This window comes from Ranitomeya variabilis, chromosome 7 (assembly GCF_051348905.1).
Source record: "Ranitomeya variabilis isolate aRanVar5 chromosome 7, aRanVar5.hap1, whole genome shotgun sequence".
NCBI lineage: Eukaryota > Metazoa > Chordata > Amphibia > Anura > Dendrobatidae > Ranitomeya > Ranitomeya variabilis.
In genome coordinates this window covers 191,277,434-191,302,386 of record NC_135238.1, presented here as the reverse complement: position 1 = coordinate 191,302,386, position 24,953 = coordinate 191,277,434, and the positions used below count along the sequence as shown (strand labels likewise).

Here is a 24,953-nt window from a genome sequence, read left to right as displayed (position 1 = left end):
CCCAGCGCCAGCCGGAGAACTACCTAATCCTAGCAGAGGGAAAGACAGTCCTGGCTCACCTCTAGAGAAATTTTCCCAAAAGGCAGACAGAGGCCCCCACATATATTGGCGGTGATTTTAGATGAAATGACAAACGTAGTATGAAAATAGGTTTAGCAAAAATCGAGGTCCGCTTACTAGATAGCAAGAAGACAGAAAGGGCACTTTCATGGTCAGCAGAAAACCCTATCAAAACACCATCCAGAAATTACTTTAAGACTCTAGCATTAACTCATAACACCAGAGTGGCAATTTCCGCTCACAAGAGCTTTCCAGACACAGTAACGAAACAGCAGCTGTGAACAGGAACAAAATGCAAAAACACACAAGGACAAAAGTCCAACTTAGCTGGGAGTTGTCTAGTAGCAGGAATATGCACAGAAAGGCTTCTGATTACATTGTTAACCGGCATGAAACTGACAGAGGAGCAAGGTTATATAGCGACTCCCACATCCTGATAGGAGCAGGTGAACAGAGGGGATGATGCACACAAGTACAATTCCACAAGTGGCCACCGGGGGAGCCCAGAATCCAATTTCACAACACATCACCCTAGAGCTCGTCCGATATTTTGTATTACATTGCTTGTCCCTTGCTATCCCTAGCCATTGGGATTCATGACACATCACCCAATTTGCGCTATTGTTCCCTAGTTTCTTCACTACTCTTCTTAACCCTAGGAATATGGCTATGTGCACACGTATTCTTGTCCACTGCGGATTTTTCCGCAGCAGATTTGATAAATCTGCAGGGCAAAAACGCTGCGTTTTTGCTGCAGATTTATTGCGGATTTACTGCGGTTTTTCTACGGATTTCACTGTGGTTTTACAACTGCGATTTTCCATAGGGGCAGCTGTAAAACCGCTGTGGAATCCGCAGAAAGAAGTGACATGCTGCGGAGTGTAAACCGCTGCGTTTCCGCGCGTTTTTTTCCACAGCATGTGCACAGTGTTTTTTGTTTCCCTTAGGTTTACATTGTAATGTAAACTCATGGGAAACTGCTGCGGACCCGCAGCTGCGGAAACGCTGCGGATCCACAGCGATTTCCGCATCGTGTGTACATACCCTAAGTCCCCAGGTAGTCATGCTATTAAATTTTTCTAGGGAGATAATTTAACAAAACACAGCACAGTTACTTCAATTTTTCTTTCTCCTTACAGTATGAGTTAGTTAGCTTTATCTATATATATAAGAGGCATCGTGATTACTCGCTAATCCCACCCCCTGCACAGTAGCTCTGCCCCACCACATCACCACACACAATCCGCACCACATCACCACACATAATCCCGCACCCCACCACATTACCACACAATCCTGCCTCCACCACATTACCACAGATAATCCCGCCCCCACCACATTACTAAACATAATCCCACCCCCTCCACATTACCACACATAATCCCGCCCCCACCACATTACCACACATAATCCCGCCCCTCACCACATTACGTCACATAATCCCACCCCCTTCCACATTACCACACATAATCCCGCCCCCCCACCACATTACCACACATAATCCCGCCCCCCCACCCTATCACCACACATAATCCCGCCCCCCCACCCTATCACCACACATAATCCCGCCCCCCCACCCTATCACCACACATAATACCGCCCCCCACCCCATCACCACACATAATACCCCCCACCCCATCACCACACATAATCCCTCCCCCTCACCCCATCACCACACATAATCCTGCCCCCCACCCTATCACCACACATAATACCGCCCCCCCACCCCATCACCACACATAATACCGCCCCCCACCCCATCACCACACATAATTCCACCCCCCACCCCATCACCACACTTAATCCCGCCCCCCACTACATTACCACACATAATCCCGCCCCCCACCACATTACACCAGATAATCCCGCCCCCCACCACATTACCACACATAATCCAGCCCCCCACCACATCACCACACATTATCCAGGCCCCCCACCCCATCACCACACATAATCCCACCCCCCACCACATCACCGCATAATCCCGCCCCCCACCACATTACCACACATAATCCCGCCCCCCACCACATTACTACACATAATCCCGCCCCCCCACCACATTACCACACATAATCCTGCCCCCCACCACATTACCACAGATAATCCGCCCCCCACCACATTACCACAGATAATCCTGCCCCCCACCGCATGACCACACATAATCCCACCCCCACCACATTACCACACATAATCCCGCCCCCCCACCACATTACCACACATAATCCCACCCACCCACCACATTAGCACACATAATTCCTCCCCCACCACATTACTACAGATAATCCCACCCCCACCACATTGTTACACATAATCTAGCCCCCCACCACATCACCACACATAATCCCGCCCCCCACCGCATCACCACTCAAAATCCCGTCCCCCCAATGCATCACCACACATAATCCCGCCCCCACCCCATAACCACACATAATCCCGCCCCCGCCACATCACCGCACATAATCCCGCCCCCAACACATCACCATACTATTGTTATTAACTTCATTTTAAGTTAATTTACCACCTGCGTAAGCGCTATTGAATGTTGTCATTATTTACTTTAGTTTAATCACCAGCAGCGTTAATTAGATAGCAATGAGCCTGCTGAGCGTTAGCTGGCTGGAAACATCTAGTATTTTATATTTTGATAGAACAAACTTTTATGAATGTGATCATAACAAATATTTTAAATGTATTTATTTTAAATGCATGAAGGCAGCACCATAGCCACCATCAGTACATGAATATATCACAATAACCATCATCAGTACGTAAACATATCACCAGAACCACCATCATTACATCACAAGAACCACCATCAGTTCAAGAATATATCACTATAACCATTATCAGTATGTAAATACCTCACCAGAACCACCATCAGCACATCACAAGAACCCACCATCACTATAGGATCAGAGCCACTATTAGTATATGAATACAGCACCCAAACCAACATCAATACATGAATACAGCAATATAACCATCATCAGTACATGAATACAGAACTCAAATCATCGTCAGTACAGGTATACAGCACCAGAACCACTATCAGTACATGAATATAGAACCACCATTAGAATATGAATGCATCAACAGAAATAACATCAGTTCATGAATAGATTACCATAACCAACTTCAGCACATGAGCACCTCACCAGAACCACCATCTGTGCATGAATACAGCACCAGAATAATGCTCAGTACATAAACCAGGACCAAGAAGAGGTTGTCCCTTTAAACAAAACAAACCATGTTTTACTGACCATCCCAGAGTCCACTGATGAGTTTCAGCCACTACGCTGGTGTCTTAAATTGGCTGCAGCACTGAAGTCACTTCAACAGCGCGGCAGCAATCAGTGAGCTCTGCCAGTATAGACGGGATGCCCCGCTCCGAGCCACTGAGCTTAGTGTTTGGCTGCCGCGCTGTCGTTCATGAGGTCAGCGCAGCAGCCTATTCCAGATACTGATGTTGGAGATGGTGCGTAAAGCACATTCTTTTTTCTTTTATACCAAACTGTGCTTGCAATGTCAAATCATCATCCACTATATACATTTGTATCTCTCAGACCTACAACTTCCAGTATGTCCTGTAATGTGATTCTGGAAGTTGTTGTAACCAGCCACCATCAGACTGTGGACCATACAGAAACCACAGCAGTGATGACACACAGGTATTGTTATAAATAAACATTTACATCCAGGCACCTTATAAGTGACATCTTCTCTTGTTTGAGTTGTTCTTTTACTTTTTTCATTTGTCTGGTCCAGACGCCATGGTCCAGACACCATGATGACTTTTCACATCCACAGCTCGGCACTGCTGGATTTTTTCTTCTCCAGCACATCCCGACGCAGTGCCCTGAAAACTGTCATTATGATGATCCTGAATAAAAATATCTGCCTCTGAATAATTGCCTCTCGCTATGTTTCCTGCATATGACCCTTAGGCTACTTTCACACTAGCGTTGGGCTCGTCCCGTCGCGGTGTGTCGGGCCGAGGTTCCCGACGCTAGCGTTGTCTCCGCCGCACAACGGGGGCAGCGGATGCATTTTTCCAGCGCATCTGCTGCCCCATTGTGAGGTGCGGGGAAGTGCGGGGAGGTGGGGGCGGAGTTCCGGCCGCGCATGCGCGGTCGGAAAAAGTGGACCGTCGTGAGCAAAAAACGTTACATGTAGCGTTTTTTGGTCCCGATGGTCCGCCACAACACGGCGCAACCGTCGCAAGACGGTTGCGACGTGTGTAAATCCGTCGCAATACGTCGCTTAATGTAAGTCTATGGGGAAAAAACGCATCCTGCAAGCACTTTTGCAGGATGCGTTTTTTCGGCAAAACGACGCATTGTGGCGGATTGCAGTTAACGCTAGTGTGAAAGTAGCCTTACACTGTGCTTCTTAGGCTGGTTTTACACTTGCCGTGTTTGTTCGGCCTGTTTTTGCGGCCCCAATGCATCTCTATGGAGCTGCAAAAATTCGTAGGAGAGCCGCACTCCGTAAGGCCGTGTGGGCCGCATTTACGGCCATGAAAAAATATCGAGCTCACTCAATATATTTCACAGCTTACGGACATGTGCCCCATTGAAAATCAATGGAAGGTTGTTTTTGCGGTGCGCCGTCAGTTCCGGTTTTGCTGACCACCGGTTTTTTTTTCCCTAATACTTTTGCTATAGTATTGAGAACCTGGAAAATGCGATCAGCAAGTTTTTGTACATGGTCGCTACTCGCTACATGTTCCTCTCCTATAAAATAATGCCTGTATACTATCGCCTTTATGAACTATGGCCTCCAAGCTGCCCTTCTCCATACTGTACACCCGACAAGCTGCCCTTCTCCATATTGGCCCTCACAAGGTCCTCCCACACTCCTCTATCGTACATTTTTCCTTTTTCCCCATACTGCCCTCACACACTAACATCACCCTACCCATATAAGAGTCCTCTGTGTCTTCAGCTCCTATGTAGCTTAACTCAGTTTCTGGCACCTGTATTGCGCAGCTGGCACTTTGGGGAGGGTGCTCCAAAATGCCCTTTGGGAGATACCTCAGACCACTAAAGCCGCAGAGGCAGAAGTGCCCCTGTATGGGGGGCACCCGACTCACTCCCGACAGATGATGTCACGGGATAGATGGAACTGGTCGATCCTTTTATTCTCCTTGGAGATGTCATTGAATGACAATTTTGTCAGTGGGTCTCTCACTGAGGCAAATGGGCCGAGCTAACCATTCCTCCATAAAATAAGCAGAGACAGATATCTGATGGCTGATTAATCTTAGGAGCCTAGAATAACAAGAACTTTAACCCCTTAAGGAATGGTCGATTTTTAGTTTTTGCGCTTTTGTTCTCAGAGACAGAACTTTGTTTTTCTATTGACATAGTCATGTGAGGGCTTGTTTTTTGCAAGACAAGTTGTACTTTTGAATTATACCATCCATTTTATCATATGATGTACTGAAAAGCCGGAAAAAAATCAGAGTGTGGTGAAATAGCAAAAAAAGCACAATATCACAATAGTTTTTTCTTTTTTTTATTTACAGTGTTCATTCTACCGTCAAAATATTCTCTTTGACAGGAAGGTAGTGGACACAGAGCACCTTCACCAAAGGTTACTTGAACTTATGAAGTGCACGAGGGTCACATTTCTGAAGATGGATGGCCACCAGCCCACCACCAGTGGTACGCAGTCTGTGTGGTTTGTGAAGGCAGGGGCGTTGAGGCATTTTAGAGAGATGACAGCTTGGGAGAGAGTCGTGCAAGCGAGCCAAGCCGGATGTATCACCTCAAAAACACAAGAAGAACACTGGAGGTTCCCTCCCCCAAATTTACGAGCTGCTAGGAAAAGGAGGCATTAGAGACACAAAATGTCATGTAACCGTGCTGGAAATGAGTGCTACTTTCAATATCTCTTCCTTATACAGTTCAAATCCATTATGCAGCCTTACTTAAAGGTAATCTGTCAGCAGGTTTTTGCTACCTCATCTGAGAGCAGTCTGATATAGGCAAAAGACCCTGAATCTAACGATGTTTCACTTAGTTTACTGGGTGCAGCAGTTCTGACATAACGGCTTTTAGATTTAGGATGAAGCAGAGCTGAGAAAACTAACCCCACCTACACCAGGCTTTGTATATACAGTACAATGTTCATAGACAGTGAGGAGCTTAGTGGAGCGCCCGCTAGGGCCGTGGGGTACTCAGTACCGGGTCCGGTGATCGTTAAAGGGGTAGTCACGGTGGCAGGGACCCACTCTGTGGCCCTGGGTGTCCAAGTTAAAGGGAAAGTCTTTAAAGGGGTTGTTTTGAATAAAGAATGTTCGTGATGGTGATGCCACCTGTGGTATTTGATCAGGGGTGACCGACACTGCTTAATGGGGTCCAATGGGAATGATGGCACTGCAGCAGGGATGGTATGGCTTCCCACAGGTGAAGCTTGATCCCCAGGGCTCTCGGTCTAATGGGTAAAGATGACAGACGGTGTAGTGCCAGAAAGAATTAGATGACACAAGGTTGCAGTCTCTTTACCTTTTACTGGTAGTATACAGCCACAGTCCAGGAGATGGATATTACAGGTGATGGTGAGGTCAAGGCAGCCTGGAAACAATTAGGAATCCCCTTAGCCAGGTGGGATTGGGGCCTTCCTTACTGCGCTGTAATGTGCCTTCTCACAAGGTCCTCTCTCCCTCTCTCTCTGTCCTAGGACAGTACAGACATGGCAGGCAACATGAGCCTTTTTACAGGTGTCCCTACTTGCGGTGACTCTGGGCCCTACATGCTGCTGTGCCTCCGGGTGTAGTTGTGGACAAGCGACTTTTAATCTCCTGCCCTCCAGTTTCTGCTGTGGGGCATACAGTCGCACACAGCCTCGGACTCCCGGTGTGCGGTTCCTGCGCTTCAGCATGGAGGGAGCCCAGTCACAGTTGCCCTGCAGCTCCTCACTTCTCCTTTGCTACTTCCTCCTTCACACTCTCTACAGACTAATCTAACTCCTCATCCAAGCCAGAACATATATAGGGAAGTTACCCTGAAACTGGATCTAGAGCTTCCCCTTCTGACCTGGAGACAGAAAATCTTGTATGTATGTGCTACCTGTTAAAGGGATGCCTGTTGCTTCCAGGCATGGCATCACCCTCCCTGAGAGGAAGGCAATTCCACTGTGGTACATCAACCTCTGGGGTGCCACATTAGCAACTGGACTAGTCTGTCAATGTTTATCTCTTAGTGATAAATCTTTCACAGTTAGTAAACAGCTCACATTTTGAAAAGTGATGCATCCATGAAATCTGTTTCAGCTTCTATCTCCTGCTGTCTTCAGATTACATAGCGAAAACCTGCAGACGGATTCCCTTTAAATAAGTTTACGTAAAAAAAGATCTGTAAAACCTCTTAATTATGGATATGATATAATGTCAGTGATTAAAATACTCATTGCAGTCTTCCCCATTTTGCAGTGCCGCTCCCATCCTCTTTTGGACCATATGATCTGAAAACAGACTAACTGGTTCCCACAAGGGTTTATGTGTGGAGCGGAAGTTGCTTTGTCAATCTAAAACATAGTGGATTAGTGGCAATTTGTCAGGTTGGTGTTCAGGTAGGATAACACTCCTAGACAATAATTTAAAGAACCTGGCGCTCCAAAATTTGAAGCAAATGGTCAATAGTTTTATTGTGCTAGAATCATGCAATTCACTGTATCACTGTGCAACGTTTCAGTCATACAATAGACCTTCATCAGACACGGATTGCAAAGTAAATCATAGAAGAGGTTTGGCTTTACTAAACAGTGTTATGCTGTAGCATAAGTGTTATTGCTATATAACATAGCACCTTTTACTAAAGCCCTATCTCGTATACAATTTATTACCAGATTGGTAAGTATTTTAATATACTTGTACTACATCCCACACGTAATTAGGAGGATTTATGAAAAAAAATTACTGAGATTTATTTAAAGAATTTTTCCAGGAAGCCTCCATGGAAACCAGACAATACTTATTAATGATAATCTAATTAAATGTAGTGTCTTCCGCCAACAGTGAGATTTAGCTGAGAATGTGTGTTTATTTGGGGAAAAGGACAGCAAAGCATCAGGAACATTGAAAATCAGACAAGATAAAGAGCAAAGATCAGACTAATCATTTATTCGTAAAGACACGATGGCTCCACTAATGATGGCTATACTCGTCTGGAATTTTTTTTAATCCCTGCGAAATTGCTCTGGGTGAGAAGATGATAATACATTGAAAGGGTTGTGTAGGTTTCTGACACATAAATAAAAAAAAACAAACAACAAAAACTATGAAAAAAAGGCTCAACAGAAGTTTCCATTGCCTTTTACCGGTTCCTATAGGTCTCCTTTGGTCCAATGTATTTGGGAGCCTTGAACTCCAACGATGTTGCTTCTGCAGCGCCCCAGAGTCCTGGTCGTTGCAGTACTGATGCTCCGCCGCTAAGGTGGGCTGTGGTACGTCTGATGGCACTGAAGGAGTTCACCTGACCAGGTATCACAGACACCAATACACTTCACAGTCTGGCCTCCAGGGGGAGCTAAGGGCGCTATGTATTAGGCCACTCCTCACAATCTGGTAAAACTGGGGGTTGGATAGGAAGTTAGACAGAAAGCTGACTGGGGATCGAACAGGCAACATCCCGTGGCAGAGGGTGTTGCGGGGAGAGACTCAGGGGGGTCCCTGTCAGGGGTGGGATCCTGACAGAGGCCTAGCAAACAGAGAGAACGTTACGGGACCGCGCCTGCACTAGATAGCGGCGGTGCCCTAAGAAAGGACAAGAAGCGAGGTTTATTGTGCTGAGTGAGAAACGAGATCAACGCAACAGAGAAATACCAGTAGGAGTCGTGCTGTAAGACGAGGCAACATCCTACTGAGGCGCGTAGCCGGTGGCCGGAATGCCGAGGAAGTACTAGGCTCCAAGCAATACTTCAAACCTACGGCAGGACAGTCAGCTATAGGCGGGCTGTCTCACACAAATCACCTACGAAGACATAGGGGGGCAACAACAGGAGAAGGGCGACACTAGAGTCCAGGAAGAACTCCGGGCCTACCCGTCATACGGGTGCGTCCTAGCCATATCATCTGGGGGACGAAGAAGAACATCAGAATCGAGTTGTGAGGGAACACGAGAAACAGACACAACAGTTGTGGGGACTATCCCGTAAGCACAGCAGGGGAGGACCACAACACACAAGCGCCAGAAGGTATGCACAGATTTCCACCTGCAAAGGGAACTCTGGAGGTGCCATCGGACCGGCCGGACTTGCGCAGCCCGGTTAACCGTATTCCGGATTGAGGATCCTGAAGCCTTCAGTAAAGAGGTAAAGAGACTGCAACCTGGTGTCCTCGTTATTTACTGCGACCTGCACTTCACTGCACTACCACCACCATCCACACCTATTACTGGGCGCCCCACAGCAGGGTCACGGACCGGGTCTAGCCACCGTGACAATCCCAGAGCAGAGACTGAGAGGCCCGGTACCGGGTACCCCTCGGCCCTGCGGCAGTGGGGGCGCTACACTTCCATAATGTTTTGCAATCTCGTTACTCAGTCACTGACTAACTCTCCCTAGAGCTGCAGGGTCTCAGAGGAGTTGTCGAGAAGTGGCATCTTTATCATGCAGATACAGTTGAAAGCTAGGGGTACAAAGAGTCAAATGGGGGATATTACTGAGTGGGGGCACAAATATCAGTATTATTATTGTATGGAGGTACTATAGGAGGCTCAGGTGAGGGATCACTTTTACTGTATGGAGGCACAGAGGGGGCTCTATTACCATGTGGAGGCACCGAGAGGGGCATAGTTACCCTGTATGGGCACATAGTGGGTACTTTCACTGTTGGGGGCAGAACAATGGGATACTATGACAATGTAAGGCACCGGGGTGGATATTATTGCTGTTTGTAGAGCTTTAAATAATAATAATGAGCCATGTCTATTTTTTCCATTTCATAGAGACGAATCATGGATTGAATAAGTCATCATGATGACATGGCTGGGCAGTATTGAGTAGAAATTGTAAAATGAGCATCTACATGTATCAATGTATGATATGTGCTGTATACACTTAGGTCTACTGAGCACCTGTCACCACACAGCTGTCCGGTGACCCGGGACCAGGGGTTCCTTCCCTGTCCCTAACACTTGGGGGCACCCTAGCTCGCCCTGCTCCCTGGGATACTTCAGATGGCAAAGATGCCGGGTCCGCCCTTGTCTTATCTCCTGAGTTAGCCCTCCGTCTGTTCTCTTCCCCCACCCAGGGAAGAGGGGATGCTACTGTGCACCGTAGTACACCAACTCGACAAACAAGGGGTTAGCAGAAAACTCCAGGCATACAAAATATTCACTCACATGTAACAGAGGAATGCACCAGGGTTTGAAGGTAGGGGAATAAACAAAAACAGAGAAGGATAAAGGTACCGTCACATTAAGCGACGCTGCAGCGATATCGACAACGATGCCGATCGCTGCAGCGTCGCTGTTTCGTCTTTGTGTGGTCACTGGAGAGCTGTCACACAGACAGCTCTCCAGCAACCAACGATGCCGAAGTCCCCGGGTAACCAGGGTAAACATCGGGTTACTAAGCGCAGGGCCGCGCTTAGTAACGCGATGTTTACCCTGGTTACCAGTGTAAATGTAAAAAAACAAACACTACATACGTACATTCCTGTGTCTGCTGCGTCCCCCGGCCTCAGCTTCCCTGCACTGTGTAAGCGCCGGCCCTAACAGCAGAGCGGTGACGTCACCGCTGTGCTTTGCTTTCCGGCCGGCACTGACACATTCAGTGCAGGAAGCTCTGAGCAGCAGCGCGGACGCCGGGGGACGTGACAGACATCAGAGGGTGAGTATGTAGTGTTTTTTTTTTACTTTTACAATGGTAACCAGGGTAAATATTGGGTTACTAAGCGCGGCCCTGCGCTTAGTAACCCGATATTTACCCTGGTTACCATTGTAAAACATTGCTGGCATCGTTGCTTTTGCTGTCAAACACGATGATACACGCCGATCTGACGACCAAATAAAGTTCTGAACTTTCAGCAACGACCAGCGATGTCACAGCAGGATCCTGATCGCTGCTGCGTGTCAAACACAAGGATATCGCTAGCCAGGACGCTGCAACGTCACGGATCGCTATCGTTATAGTTGCAAAGTCGTTTAGTGTGAAGGTACCTTAAGGAAATACCACGCATACAAACCAAGCAACAGTCACTGATAACTATACCAACTCTCCTTAATAATTATAATAATAATAATAATTTTATTTATATAGCACCAACATATTCCGCACCGCTTTACAACTTATAGAGGGGACTTGTACAGACAATAGACATTACAGAATAACAGAAATCACAGTTCAAAACAGATACCAGGAGGAATGAGGGCCCTGCTCGCAAGCTTACAAACTATGAGGAAAAGGGGAGACACGAGAGGTGGATGGTAATAATTGCTTTAGTTATTTGGACCAGCCATAGTGTAAGGCTCGGGTGTTCATGTAAAGCTGCATGAACCAGTTAACAGCCTAAGTATGTAGCAGTACAGACACAGAGTGCTATTAACTGCATGGTGTATGAGAACATGATGCGAGGAACCTGATTATGGTTTAAGTTTTTTGGGTTTTTTTAATGGGCCACACAGGGATAGTTAGGTTATTGCGTTGAGGCGGTAGGCCAATCTGAACAAATGCGTTTTTAAGGCACGCTTAAAACTGTGGGGATTGGAGATTCATCGTATTAACCTGGGTAGTGCATTCCAAAGAATTGGAGACGGGAGTGGGAGGTTCTGATTATTGAGGATGCTAACCTCAGGTCATTAGCAGAGCGGAGGGCACGGGTAGGATGGTAGACTGAGACCAGAGAGGAGATGTAAGGTGGTGCTGAGCCATGGAGTGCTTTGTGGATGAGGGTAGTAGCTTTGTACTGGATTCTGGAGTGGATGGGTAGCCAGTGTAATGACTGGCACAAGGTAGAGGCATCGGTGTAACGGTTGGTGAGGAATATGATCCTGGCAGCAGCATTCAGGACAGATTGGAGCGGGGAGAGTTTGGTAAGAGGGAGACCGATTAGTAGAGAGTTACAATAGTCCAGACAAAAATGAATAAGTGAAACAGTAAGAGTTTTTGCAGAGTCGAAAGTAAGAAAAGGGCGAATTCTAGAAATATTTTTGAGATGCAGATAAGAAGAGTGAGCCAGTGATCGGATATGGGGGGTGAATGAAAGCTCAGAATCAAGGATGACCCCAAGGCAGTGGGCATGTTGCTTTGGAGTAATGGTGGAACTGCACACGGAGATGGCAATGTCAGGCAAAGGTAGGTTAGTAGAGGGAGAGAACACTAGGAGTTCAGTTTTTGACAGGTTCAGTTTCAGATAGAGGGAGGACATGATGTTAGAGACAGTGGTAAGACAATCACTGGTGTTTTCTAAAAAGGTCGGCGTGATATCAGGAGAAGAAGTGTATAATTGGGTGTTATCAGCATAGAGATGGTACTGGAAACCAAATCTACTGATTGTTTGTCCAATAGGGACAATATACAAAGAGAAGAGGAGGGGGCCTAGGACTGATCCTTGAGGAACCCCTGCAGTAAGAGGAAGGTGAGAGCAGGAGGAACCAGCAAAAAATACAGTGAAGAAGCGGTCAGAGAGATAGGAGGAGAACCAAGAGAGAACGGTGTCCTTGAGGCCGATGGAGCAGAGCATAGTGAGGAGGAGCTGATGATCCACAGTGTCAAATGCTGCGGACAGATCCAGGAGAATAAGCATGGAGTAATGACCATTAGATTTAGCTGTTAGTAGATCATTAGAGACTTTAGTGAGGGCAGTTTCAGTAGAGTGTAAAGAGTGGAAACCAGATTGAAGAGGGTCGAGAAGAGAGTTATCTGAGAGATAGCGGGTAAGACGGGAGTGGGCCAAGCGGTCGAGGAGTTTAGAGATGAAGGGAAGATTAGAGACAGGTCTATAATTAGCAGCACAGTTTTGATCGAGGGATGGTTTGCTAACCCATTATCTACCAATGTCCTTTTTTTGGGACGCTTAATCTTTAGCTTCTAGCAACTAAGATTTTATAATTTTTATAATTAGGTCCAATTTTTTGTGTTGTGTTTGTAAAATGAATGTTTTCAAAATAGGAAATCACGTCATTGTCATTTTTAAGTGAATATTGGGACGCCCTTTTCTGAACAATCCGTAATTGTAAAAATTTTAATTTGGCAGGTAATGGGTTAAGTAATGGATGTATGATGGCATGCTTAAATGAGGAGGGAAAAATACCGGAAGAGAGAGAAAGGTTGAATATTTTTGTTAGGTGAGAGGTGACAGCCGTGGAAAGGGACTGGAGGAGATGTGAAGGAATGGGGTCACTGGTGCAAGTGGTTGGGTGAGAAGATGCAAGGAGCCTGATTACTTCTTTTTCTGTAACTGGTTCAAAGTCAGAGAGTGAACTAGATGCAGTGGGGGAGGGAGGACAGTGCATGGTATGAAGGGATTGGGAGATAATTTCCAGAGGAATGTGGTCAATTTTTTCTTTGAAGTAATTGGACAGATCGTCAGTACGGAGATCCGTGGTTGGAGCCTGCACTCTTGGGTTGAGTAGGGACTGGTAAGTGTCAAAGAGACGTTTAGGGTTATTGGACAGCGAGGTGATGAGGGTGTTGAAATAGGTTTGTTTGGAGAGGTGAAGGGCAGCGTTGTATGTTTTTAGCATGAACTTATAATGGATGAAATCTTCAGGTAGATTTTCTCCACAGACGTTCGGCCCACCTGCAGCACCGCTGCAGGAAACGTGTTTGCAGCGTGTGCCACTGTTGTTGCCGTCTGTGCCGAGTTATTCTATGTATAGGAGGTGCAGCTTCATCCAGGGCACTTTGCAGGGTTTCATTGTAATGCTTCAGAGCAGAATCAGGACCTTCTCATATGTACTCCTTTTCCTCCGTTAGGGTATAGACCATTAGGGTATGTTCACACCATGACTTTTCCAAGCCAGTACATTCCATAACCTACCTGAAAAAGCATTAAATAAATGCTTACAAGAATTACACTGGACACCTCACACCACACGTCAGTACAATATCAGCGGTATCCGCATCTTCAGGATGCACATACTGTTAAATGGAAGGATGGATCGATCGCCAGAAGGCTCCATGATCCACCATTCAGCCTGTGCATGTGAGTCTGAGACTCTGTGAATGACGGTGACGTCACTACATCACATCTGCAGTGCATAGCATCAGTACTCATGCTGCACACACTGGAGCTGCGCGACAGAGGAGGGCTGTGGGGCTATCATACTCTAGATGGCTTTGGGTTATGTTTATTTTAGAGCGGGAGACAAACTAAACCTTTTGCTTTGGGTTCCCATATTTACGCCTCTGTTTGCATGTATTGTTATTTAATGTAGGTACAGTGGGTATGGAAAGTAATCAGACCCCTTTAAATTTTTCACTCTTTGTTTCATTGCAGCCACTTGGTAAATTCAAAAAAAGGGTTTTTTTTCCTCATTCCTGCACCCCATCTTCACTGAAAAAATACAGACATGTAGAAAGTTTTGCATATTTATTAAAAAACAAAAACTGAAAAATCACATGGTCATAATTATTCAGACCCTTTGCTCAGACACTCATATTTAAGTCACATGCTGTAAATTTCCTTGTGATCCTCCTTGAGATGGTTCTACTCCTTCATCGGAGTCCAGCTGTGTTTAATTAAACTGATAGGACTTGATTTGGAGAGGCGCACACCTGTCTATATAAGACCTCACAGCTCACAGTGCATGTCAGACCAAATGAGAATCATGAGGTCAAAGGAACTGGCCAAGGAGCTCAGAGACAGAATTGTGGCAAGGCACAGATCTGGCCAAGGTTACAACAGAATTTCTGCAGTACTCAAGGTTCCTAAGAGCACAGTGGTCTCCATAATCCTTAAATGGAAGAGTTTGGACCACCAAAAGTCTTCCTAGACCTGGCCGTCCAGCCAAACTGAGCAATCGTGGGAGAAGAGCCTTGGTGAGAGAGGAAAAACCCCACGATCACTGTGGCTGAGCTCCAAAGATGCAGTAGGAAGAAGGGAGAAAGTTCCACAAAGTCAACTATCACTGCAGCCCTCCACCAGTCTTGCGTTTATAGCAGAGTGGCCAGACAGAAGTCTCTCCTCAGTGCAAAACATATGAAAGCCTGCATAGAGTTTGCTAAAAAAAAACACATGAAGGACTCCCAGACTATGAGAAATAAGATTCTCTGGTCTGATGAGGCAAAGATAGACCTTTTTGGTGATAATTCTAAGCAGTATGTGTGGAGAAAACCAGGCACTGCTCATCACCTGCACAATACAATCCGAACAGTGATATGTGGTGGTGGTAGCATCATGCTATGGGGGTGTTTTTCAGCTGCAGGGACAGGACGACTGGTTGTCATTGAAGGAAACATGAATGCGGCCAAGTACAGAAATATCCTGTACTCTGGACCTCAGACTGGGCCAAAGGTTCATCTTCCAACAAGACAATGACCCTAAGCACACAGCTAAAATAACAAAGGAGTGGCTTCAGAACAACTCTGTGACCATTCTTGACTGGCCCAGCCAGAGCCCTGACCTAAACCCAATTGAGCATCTCTGGAGAGACCTGAAAATGGCTGTCCACCAACGTTCACCATCGAACCTGAGGGAACTGGAGGGGATATGCAAGGAAGAATGGCAGAGGATCCCCAAATCCAGGTGTGAAAAACTTGTTGCATCATTCCCAAGAAAACTCATGGCTGTACTAGTTCAAAAGGGTGCTTCTACTCAATACTGAGCAAAGGGGCTGAATACTTATGACCATGTGATATTTCAGTTTTTCTTTTTTAATAAATTTGTAAAACTTTCTACATTTCTGTTTTCTTCACTCAAGATGGGGTGCAGAGTGTACACTAATGAGAACAAATGAACTTTTTTGAATTTACCAAATGGCTGCAATGAAACAAAGAGTGAAAAATTTAAAGGGGTCTGAATACTTTCCGTACCCACTGTATCTTTATCAGAGAAATCTTCTTATATCTACACCAGGACTGCTCATTCATTTTCAAAATTCTCAATTCTCGAGTAAAACCTGTCTTTAATGAAGACAGATTGTTTTATCCTGAGACAGGAGAGATGTTAGTTGCTGCCGATAACGTTCTATGTAGATGGGAAGAGGAGGAGCTCAGCCTGTTGCTCCTCCTACTCTCCCTAAGCGTGTTCATGGGTTGAAAACTCACCAACATAACAGAGTTGAAGCAGTTTTATAGGGAGGAATAGGCTGAAATTCCTCTAAACCAGGGGTGGGCAATTAATTTTCCCAAGGAGCTGCAGCGCCCCAGAGTCCTGGACGTTGCAGTAACGTCGCTCTGCCACTAAGGGGAGTGATGTTATGTCTGATTGCACTAAAGGAGTTTCTCTGACCAGGTAACACACACTACACTTCACACTCCGGCCACCAGGGGGGGGGTTCTATCTAGTAGGCCACTCCTCACACTCTGGTAAAACTGGGGGTTGGACAGGAAGAGGGTGAGAACTAACTGGGGAGAGCTAGAGAGAGGACCTGTCAGGGATGGGATCCTGGCAGACTCCTAGCAGCAGCACAAACCAGTGAGCAACGGGAATACAGAAAAGAGGCAATAGGACCAGAAGGAGTCGTGCTGTAAGATCGAGGCAACATCCTTCTGAGGTGCAAGCAGTCGGTGGCCAGAAAGCCGAGCAAGTAAGAGACTCTAAGCATTACTGCAAACCACGGCAGGACAGCCAATTATAGGTTGGCTGTCTCACCCAAATCACCTAAGCAGACAACGGAGGCAGTTGTGGGGGAGGGGCGACTCTAGGGTCCCGGAAGAACTCCAGGCCTACCCCGTCATACGGGTGCGTCCTACCATATCACCTGGGGGATGGAGAGAACGATTATCGGAGACAGACAGAACCAGTTGTGAGGACTATCCCGGGAGCTCAGCAGGGAAGGACTACAACACACAGGCGCTAGAAGGTAGACACTGATTCCCACCTGTTAAGGGAACTCCTGATGTGCCTTCGGACCGGCCGGTCTCAGGCAGCCCTGTTTACAGCGCTCTGGACTGAGGACCCTGAAACCTTCAGTAAAGAGGTAAAGAGACTGCACCCCTGTGTCCTTGTGATTGATTGCGTCCTGCACCACACACCGAACTGTCATTCCTTTATTTGGGCGCCCCTCAGCAGGGTCACGGATCGGGCCTAGCCACCGTGACAACCCCAGAACAGAGAATCAGAGGCCCGGTACCGGGTACCCCTCGGCCCTGCGGCGGTGGGGGCGCCGCAGAGCCACATGAGAAACTGGCACTGTTGTGGAGGGCCAAATAAATTGGCTAACTTAAAGGGGCGATCCGAAACCAAAGGTGAATTTCATACTAAATGTACCTATTTAGTGTAATTTAATCTCATTACATTCTGACTTCCTCTCTGTCTTTTTTTTTTTTTAACTTCTAATGACAGTTTGTTTGTGATTCACCAGTGCATGCTGGGATACTCAAATAAACTTCAACTCAAAAATATTGCACGAATCCGTTCATTCCTCAACCAAGAATCTGCAAAAACCCTAGTCCATGCCCTCATCATCTCTCGCCTTGACTACTGCAACCTCCTGCTCTGTGGCCTCCCCTCAAACACTCTCGCACCCCTCCAATCTATTCTAAACTCTGCTGCCCGACTAATCCACCTGTCCCCCCGCTATTCTCCGGCCTCTCCCCTCTGTCAATCCCTTCACTGGCTCCCCATTGCCCAGAGACTCCAGTACAAAACCCTAACCATGACGTACAAAGCCATCCACAACCTGTCTCCTCCATACATCTGTGACCTCGTCTCCCGATACTTACCTGCACGCAACCTCCGATCCTCACAAGATCTCCTTCTCTACTCCCCTCTTATCTCCTCTTTCCACAATCGTATACAAGATTTCTCTCGCGTATCACCCCTACTCTGGAACCCTCTACCACAACACATCAGACTCTCGCCCACCATCGAAACCTTCAAAAAGAATCTGAAGACCCACCTCTTCCGACAAGCCTACAACCTGCAGTAACCACCGATCGACCAAACCACTGCATGACCAGCTCTACCCTCACCTACTGTATCCTCACCCATCCCTTGTAGATTGTGAGCCTTCGTGGGCAGGGTCCTCTCTCCTACTGTACCAGTTATGACTTGTATTGTTCAAGATTATTGTACTTGTTTTTATTATGTATACCCCTCCTCATTTGTAAAGCGCCATGGAATAAATGGCGCTATAACAGTAAATAATAATAATAATAATAATAAGCAGTCATCAAGGGTCAAAGGCCGCTGCGCACTCTCTGAAATGAGGCATCATCAGTGATGTCTGTTTCAGGTGCTGGGTTAGTCTTGCTCACCTGATAATGCGTAAATTCTGACATATGCTCAGTATGAGCTTTCTGTGCTATATTCCTTTGAATGCACAGTGACGGTGCACTCCCTTGCTGGCAGAAGAAGTGACAAGCTGGCAACAGAGCGCACTGTCAGTCCAAATTGTAAGGAGGCAATGCGGCTAGCAGGCACTAGTCCAGTCTCTGAAACAGATGCCACTGATGATGCTTCATTTCAAGGTAGGAAAATCAGCTGTGGCAGTGACCACAGTCTCTGCTCACTGATGACATCCCATGTGAGTGCAGTGCCCCAGTCCTGGTCTTTGCAGTACTGTTGCTCCGCCACTAAGGGGGGCTATGGTACGTCTGATGGCACTGAAGGAATTCATCTGACCAGGTATCACATACACCAATACATTTCACAGTCTGGCCTCCAGGGGGAGCTAAGGGTTCTATTCATTAGGCCACTCCTCACACTTTGGTAAAACTGGGGGTTAGGCAGGAAGTTAGATGAGAAAGCTGACTGGGTTGGAACCAGGCAACACCTTGTGGCAGAGGGTGTTGTGGGGGAAGATTCGGTAGGGTCCCTGTCAGGAGTGGGACCCTGACAGAGGCCTGGCAACTAGAGAGAACGTTACGGGACCGTGCCTGCACGACAATGCGGCGGTGCCCAAGGAAGGAAAATAAGCGAGATTTATTGTGCTGAGTGAGAAACGAGATCAACGCATAAGGAGAAATACCAGTAGGAGTCGTGCTGTAAGATCGAGGCAACATCCTACTGAGGCGCAAATAACCGGCGGCCGGAACGCCGAGGAAGTATAGAGCTCCAGGCAATACTTCAAACCTACGGCAGGACAGTCAGTCACAGGCGGGCTGTCTCACCTAAATCACCTACGAAGACATAGGGGGCACACTAGGAGAGGGGCGACTCTAGGGTCCCGGAAGAGCTCCGAGCCTACCCGTCATACGGGTGCGTCCTAACCAGACCATCAGGGAGGGACGGAGGAGAAGAACATCATCCGATCGAGTTGTGAGGGAACACGAGAAACAGACACAACAGTTGTGGGGACTATCCCGTAAGCACAGCAGGGGAGGACCGCAGCACACAAGCGCTAGCAGGTAGACACTGATTTCCACCTGCAAAGGGAATTCTGGAGGTGCCATCGGACCGGCCGGACTTGCGCAGCCCGGTTAACCGTATTCTGGACTGAGGACCCTGAAACATTCAGTAAAGAGGTAAAGAGACTGCACTCCTGTGTCCTTGTGATTGATTGCGTCCTGCACCACACACCGAACTGTCATCCCTTTATTTGGGCGCCCCTCAGCAGGGTCACGGATCGGGCCTAGCCACCGTGACAACCCCAGAGCAGAGACTCAGAGGCCCGGTACCGGGTACCCCTCGGCCCTGCGGCGGTGGGGGCGCCGCATGAGTATCCAAAATGCACTGACATTCTCAAAGGAAACATCGTAGGAAGTAAAAAAAACAAACAAGCAAACAAAAAACAAGCAGACAGGAAGTTATAGAGGGGGAACAGGTAGAATTTTTTAAATTAAAGTATGTTAGAAAAGTGATTACATTATTGAATTAAATAGACATCTACTATGAAATTTACCTTCGGTTTCGGACCGCCCTTTTAATTCTGCATAATGTTAATTTTATTGCTTTATTAAAAGCAGTTGCTTATAAGGTTAAGTTTACAGGAGCATATAAAAATATCATGATTTTCATCCAGAAAAACAGACTGTTTTCCATTTGTATTCTCATCTGTAGAGCATCCATTTTTATATATCAGAAGCGTTAGTAATGGAAATGTAGTTGTAAAAACCAGATGCTACAGTATATGGATGATTCATATGGGATCCAATTTTTTTATCTTTTTTTTGCACACCCATAGACTTCAACAGGTGAGTCTCATCTGAAACACAGAAGATCTGCCGTGATCTTTCTCACACAGACATTTCGAAACTGTAATGTAAATGGCTCAATTCCATAACATTGCTCGTAGTGCTGCCTGTCTGCAGTCGGGTTTATTTTCTTTCACAGACGGCAAAATACAGTTGTGTGAATGTAGCCCGATAATACCTTCTGCAATAAAGCTTATCGTAACAAGCATTAGGCCGAGTCCCACGATCCAGTACTAGCAGCGCTTTGGATGGAGCGTATGTTCGCTGTGTCCAAACCATTGCCGTCTATTGAACGCAGCTAAATCTGCATGTGATCACCGAGCCGGGCGGATTTACCGCAATACATTTCCATTGATGTAATTTCTCTTGTGGACATGTTAAAAATTGTCATGCTGCGGTCTGCATGTCGGTGTCCACGAGTGATCCACAGGCGACTATGCATGCATGGTGGACATGAGATTTCCAGAAATCCCCTCCTCCATGGTGTAACATCTGGCTGCTGCAGATAAATATGCAGCATCAAACCCGCAGCAGTTCCTGATCATGAGCACATACTCTTACAGATAATCAAACAATATATAAATTGTGAGTATTGGGAAATAAGTTGTTTGCCCAACCTTGTAGATTGTGAGCCCTCGCGGGCAGGGTCTTCTCTCCTCCTGTACCAGATGTGACTTGTATTGTTTAAGATTATTGTACTTGTTTTTATTATGTATACCCCTCCTTACATGTAAAGTGCCATGGAATAAATGGCGCTATAACAATAAATAATAATAATAAATAATAATATCCTTGCTCCGCATGCATAGATCCATATCACATATGGGGCAGGAGGTGAAAGGCAGAGTGGGGTGGAGGAGCTGAGCAGCCCCGAATCCACCAATGAGAAGACAGGGGCGGGGCTACAATCCTACCTGATTCTGAGAAAGATCAGATTGGTAGATCAGTCCCTCTCCGGCCCTATGGCTGCAAGTGTCAGTGGGCCGGACAGGAGCAGTCAGAGGGCCGATTGTGGCCCACGGGCCGCAGTTTGCCCAGGTCTGCTCTAAGCTGATATTCAAGACTAATCAACACTTACCAGAAACATTTAGATGCGGTTATTGCCGCACAAGGTGGTAACACCAGACACTAAAAGCAAAGGTTCCCATAATTTTGCCACATACAGACATGATATAGGATAATTTTCTTCATTTAAGCAAATGACGGTCTATTATTTTTGACTTATTTGCTTGATTTTGTTCCTTATCTACCTTTAGGACTTGTGTGAAGGCATGATGTAATCTTAGGTTAATTTTTTCCCAAATATGTAGAATTCTGAAGGATGAACACATTTTAAAGCACCACTGTTAGTTTAGAAGAAAATAACCCCAAAATGGGCATATATCAATAAATTAAAAGCTGGGCGACACCCAAATGTGGTAATTACGTTCTTTCATTTTACATAAAGATATTAAGGATTTTTTTTAACCATTTGGTGTCTACACTAAGGCAGTACTTCCAGTTGTCACTTTTTCAGCAAAACAGAAAAGTACCAATATCTCTGTATAGAAAAAAATGTAACCTGCTCTGATTTACTATTATATGTCCATTTATATGTATTGGATATTTTTTTTTTACAAAAAAGAAGTTTCAGTAACATTTGTAGATATATGTAGAGATTTACAGAAGAGAAGATATGTGAGATAATACAGTGATCCATACTAATCCCATTACAGAACATGACAGTCAACCCCATCCCACCTTGTAGCCCCCCGCCTGAGATGTCTAACCGCAGAAAACAATAGATTGCATTAAACTATAGAATAAATAGAGATAAGTCTTTAGATTTAGGATGTTTAAACCCAATATATGGCTCTAAGGGGTAGTGTTTCTCCTTGTAAAGAGTAACGTCTGGCATGTCAGTGTAAGGAAGCTTATAAGCCATGCAATGCTCATCAGTAAGATCTCCCAGAGGAGCATTGCATGGCTTACAAGCCTCTAATACAGACAAATCAAATCTCTTGCTTTGCACTGAGGAGCAGCAACACCCCGAAACACGTGTCTGCAAATTGAGATTCTGGTTTGACTTTATCCTAAGTCATATGGCAAGGCTGGTTAAAGGGTCGACAATGACTTTTAGGATTGCTACTCCGAATATGTGGCACTAGAGTTCTGGTCCTCTTCCTCTCTGAAGAGACAGTTTGTTTAAGCCCAATATAGACCTTAGAGGAAGCAATCAATTAGTAGATCAGAAATTTATTGAACATGAATTCTTTCCTTGTTTCTCATCCACTGAGTTGCTTTATTTCTTACCAATAAAGAAAACGTTAACATCTCTAAAAGTGGAATAAATCTATTGCTTAGTAATCCGTGCAAATATAAAAGAGGAAAAAAAAAACTACAATCGACTACAATATCTTGTAGTAAACAATAGGTTATAACGTGCAATAGTGCAATTTCTTCTTTGCTGCTCCAACAATGCAAATCTTTGAATAAAAGTCCACAGAGTTTTATATACATTGTTCCCTAAGTCTAGCTATGCATTTGTCTTGAGTTGCTGTTTTTATTGGCATTTTGTGCGACAGATTTGATTTTTCTCGGACGACGCAGTTTCTGATCCCAGCGCTGAAAGTGGAAAAGAAAATTTATGTTAAAATAAAATCAGAATAACACAAATAATAATGATGTAGAAGAATTACATGACTTGAGCTGCATACAATGTGGTACATTCTGTTTTTGGGTACTATGATTTAGTATTACACTCCCTGACAGAAGTTATGTCGCTTATCCACACACAGCTGTCAGGGTATGTGCACCCGTCAGGATTTCTTGCAGAAATTTCCTGAAGAAAACCGGAAATTTTCTGCAAGAAATCCGCATTTTTTTTTTGCGTTTTTTCCCCGTTTTTTTTCGTGTTTTTTTAGCATTTTGCGAGCGAAATTAGCTTGCAGAACGCTAGCGTTTTCCAAGCGATCTGTAGCATCGCTTGGAAAACTGATTGACAGGTTGGTCACACTTGTCAAACATAGTGTTTGACAAGTGTGAACAACTTTTTACTATAGATGCTGCCTATGCAGCATCAATAGTAAAAGATAGAATGTTTAAAAATAATAAAAAAATTAAAAAAATGGTTATACTCACCCTCTGCAGACAGCCGATCTCCTCAGCAACGTCCGTTCCTATAGATGGTGTGTGTGTGCAGGACCTTCGATGACATCGCGGTCACGTGAGCGGTCACATGAGCAGTCACGCGACCAATCACAAGACCGCGACGTCATCGCAGGTCCTTCACCACACCATCTATAGGAACCGAAGCGGCAGCATGCACCGCTGAGAGGCGGGAAGACTCCGGGGCCATCGAAGGTGAGTATATCACAATTTTTTATTTTAATTCTTTTTTTTTTACCAATTATATGGTGCCCAGTCTGTGGAGGAGAGTCTCCTCTCCTCCACCCTGGGTACCAACCGCACATGATCTGCTTACTTCCCGCATGATGGTCATAGCCACATGCGGAAAGTAAGTAGATCAATGCATTCCTAGCCGAATGAAGGAGAGAAAATAGCTTATGGATGGCACTACCTCAATTAAATCCATAATCTTCAGGAAAACCGGTACTAAAGAGCTATATCATGTCAGCAACAGCCATGGCAGAAAAGATGTCGGGTGCAAAACCTTGAAATGACATGTATGTCTCAGGTAGCAAAAGAAAAAAGCAGGGTGCACTCACCAATCTTCAAAGTAGCAAATTTTTTATTGAGTCTTCACAATTAAAAACTTCATGGCCGGGGGACCCGTTGAAGCGCATGGACCACGCGAAACGGCCGTCGTCTCCCCTGCTCGCATGAGCTCCTTTTTCTCTCCCCCGGCCATGAAGTTTTTAATTGTGAAGACTCAATAAAAAATTTGCTACTTTGAAGATTGGTGAGTGCACCCTGCTTTTTTCTTTTGCTACCTGGGGCAATGCATTCCTAGGTGTGCGGAATCCCCACAATTCTGCAAATTTAATGAACATGTTGCTTTTTTTTCCGCAATGCGATTTTTTCGCGGAAAAAAATGCAACATTTGCACAAGAAATGCGGAATACACTGTAAATAATAGGAGGCATATCTAAGAGTTTTTTTCGCGTTTTTTTTGCGGTTTTATAGCGAAAAAACGTGAAAAAAACGCGAAAAATACTGAACGTGTGCACATGGCCTCAATGCGTGCTGTGGGGATTCTCCGATGCCAGCAGTCATTCGATATGCATTCTCCTGGCCACATTCTGACTAGATGGGCACAACCTCACTCAATGCTAGTGTTCTGAGCGAGGACGGACACAGTCTAGTCGGATTGTCGCCAAGAGTATGAATAATTGTGGTCATAGGACTTCTGTGCCCAGAGTTTGGACACTGCCCCACTGATCACTAATATTCACTTATGAAGGTCTCTATAGAATCAACCATTTCACAAACAAAATGTAACTATATTCAATGGTAAATTGCCAAAATCAATGAGATTATAGCTTGAGTTGGGCTTCTTCCTGACAAATACAGAGGTTGTCTTTGGATCTTATCTTCATAAGTGGCCCAGCTTCCTGGCCCAAACTGCCCGCTCTCCAATGTTGCCAGCAAGAGACAAATTTGCTTCTGCAACACTGGAGGAGCGCTGTGTTACTGGAGCTGGC

The 24,953-nt window shown here is 45.7% G+C and overlaps 1 protein-coding gene across 1 annotated transcript in view; it reads right to left on the bottom strand.

Annotated features, from left to right (window-relative positions):
* Positions 1–22,528: 22,528 nt before the first annotated feature.
* The window catches only part of FRZB (frizzled related protein), a 44,837-nt gene continuing 42,412 nt past the window's right edge, over positions 22,529–24,953 (bottom strand). Inside the window, exon 6 of the mRNA XM_077272579.1 lies at positions 22,529–22,914. Coding sequence (XP_077128694.1) covers positions 22,822–22,914 — 93 coding nt within the window. The 3' untranslated portion in view covers positions 22,529–22,821. The remainder of the gene's footprint in view (positions 22,915–24,953) is intronic.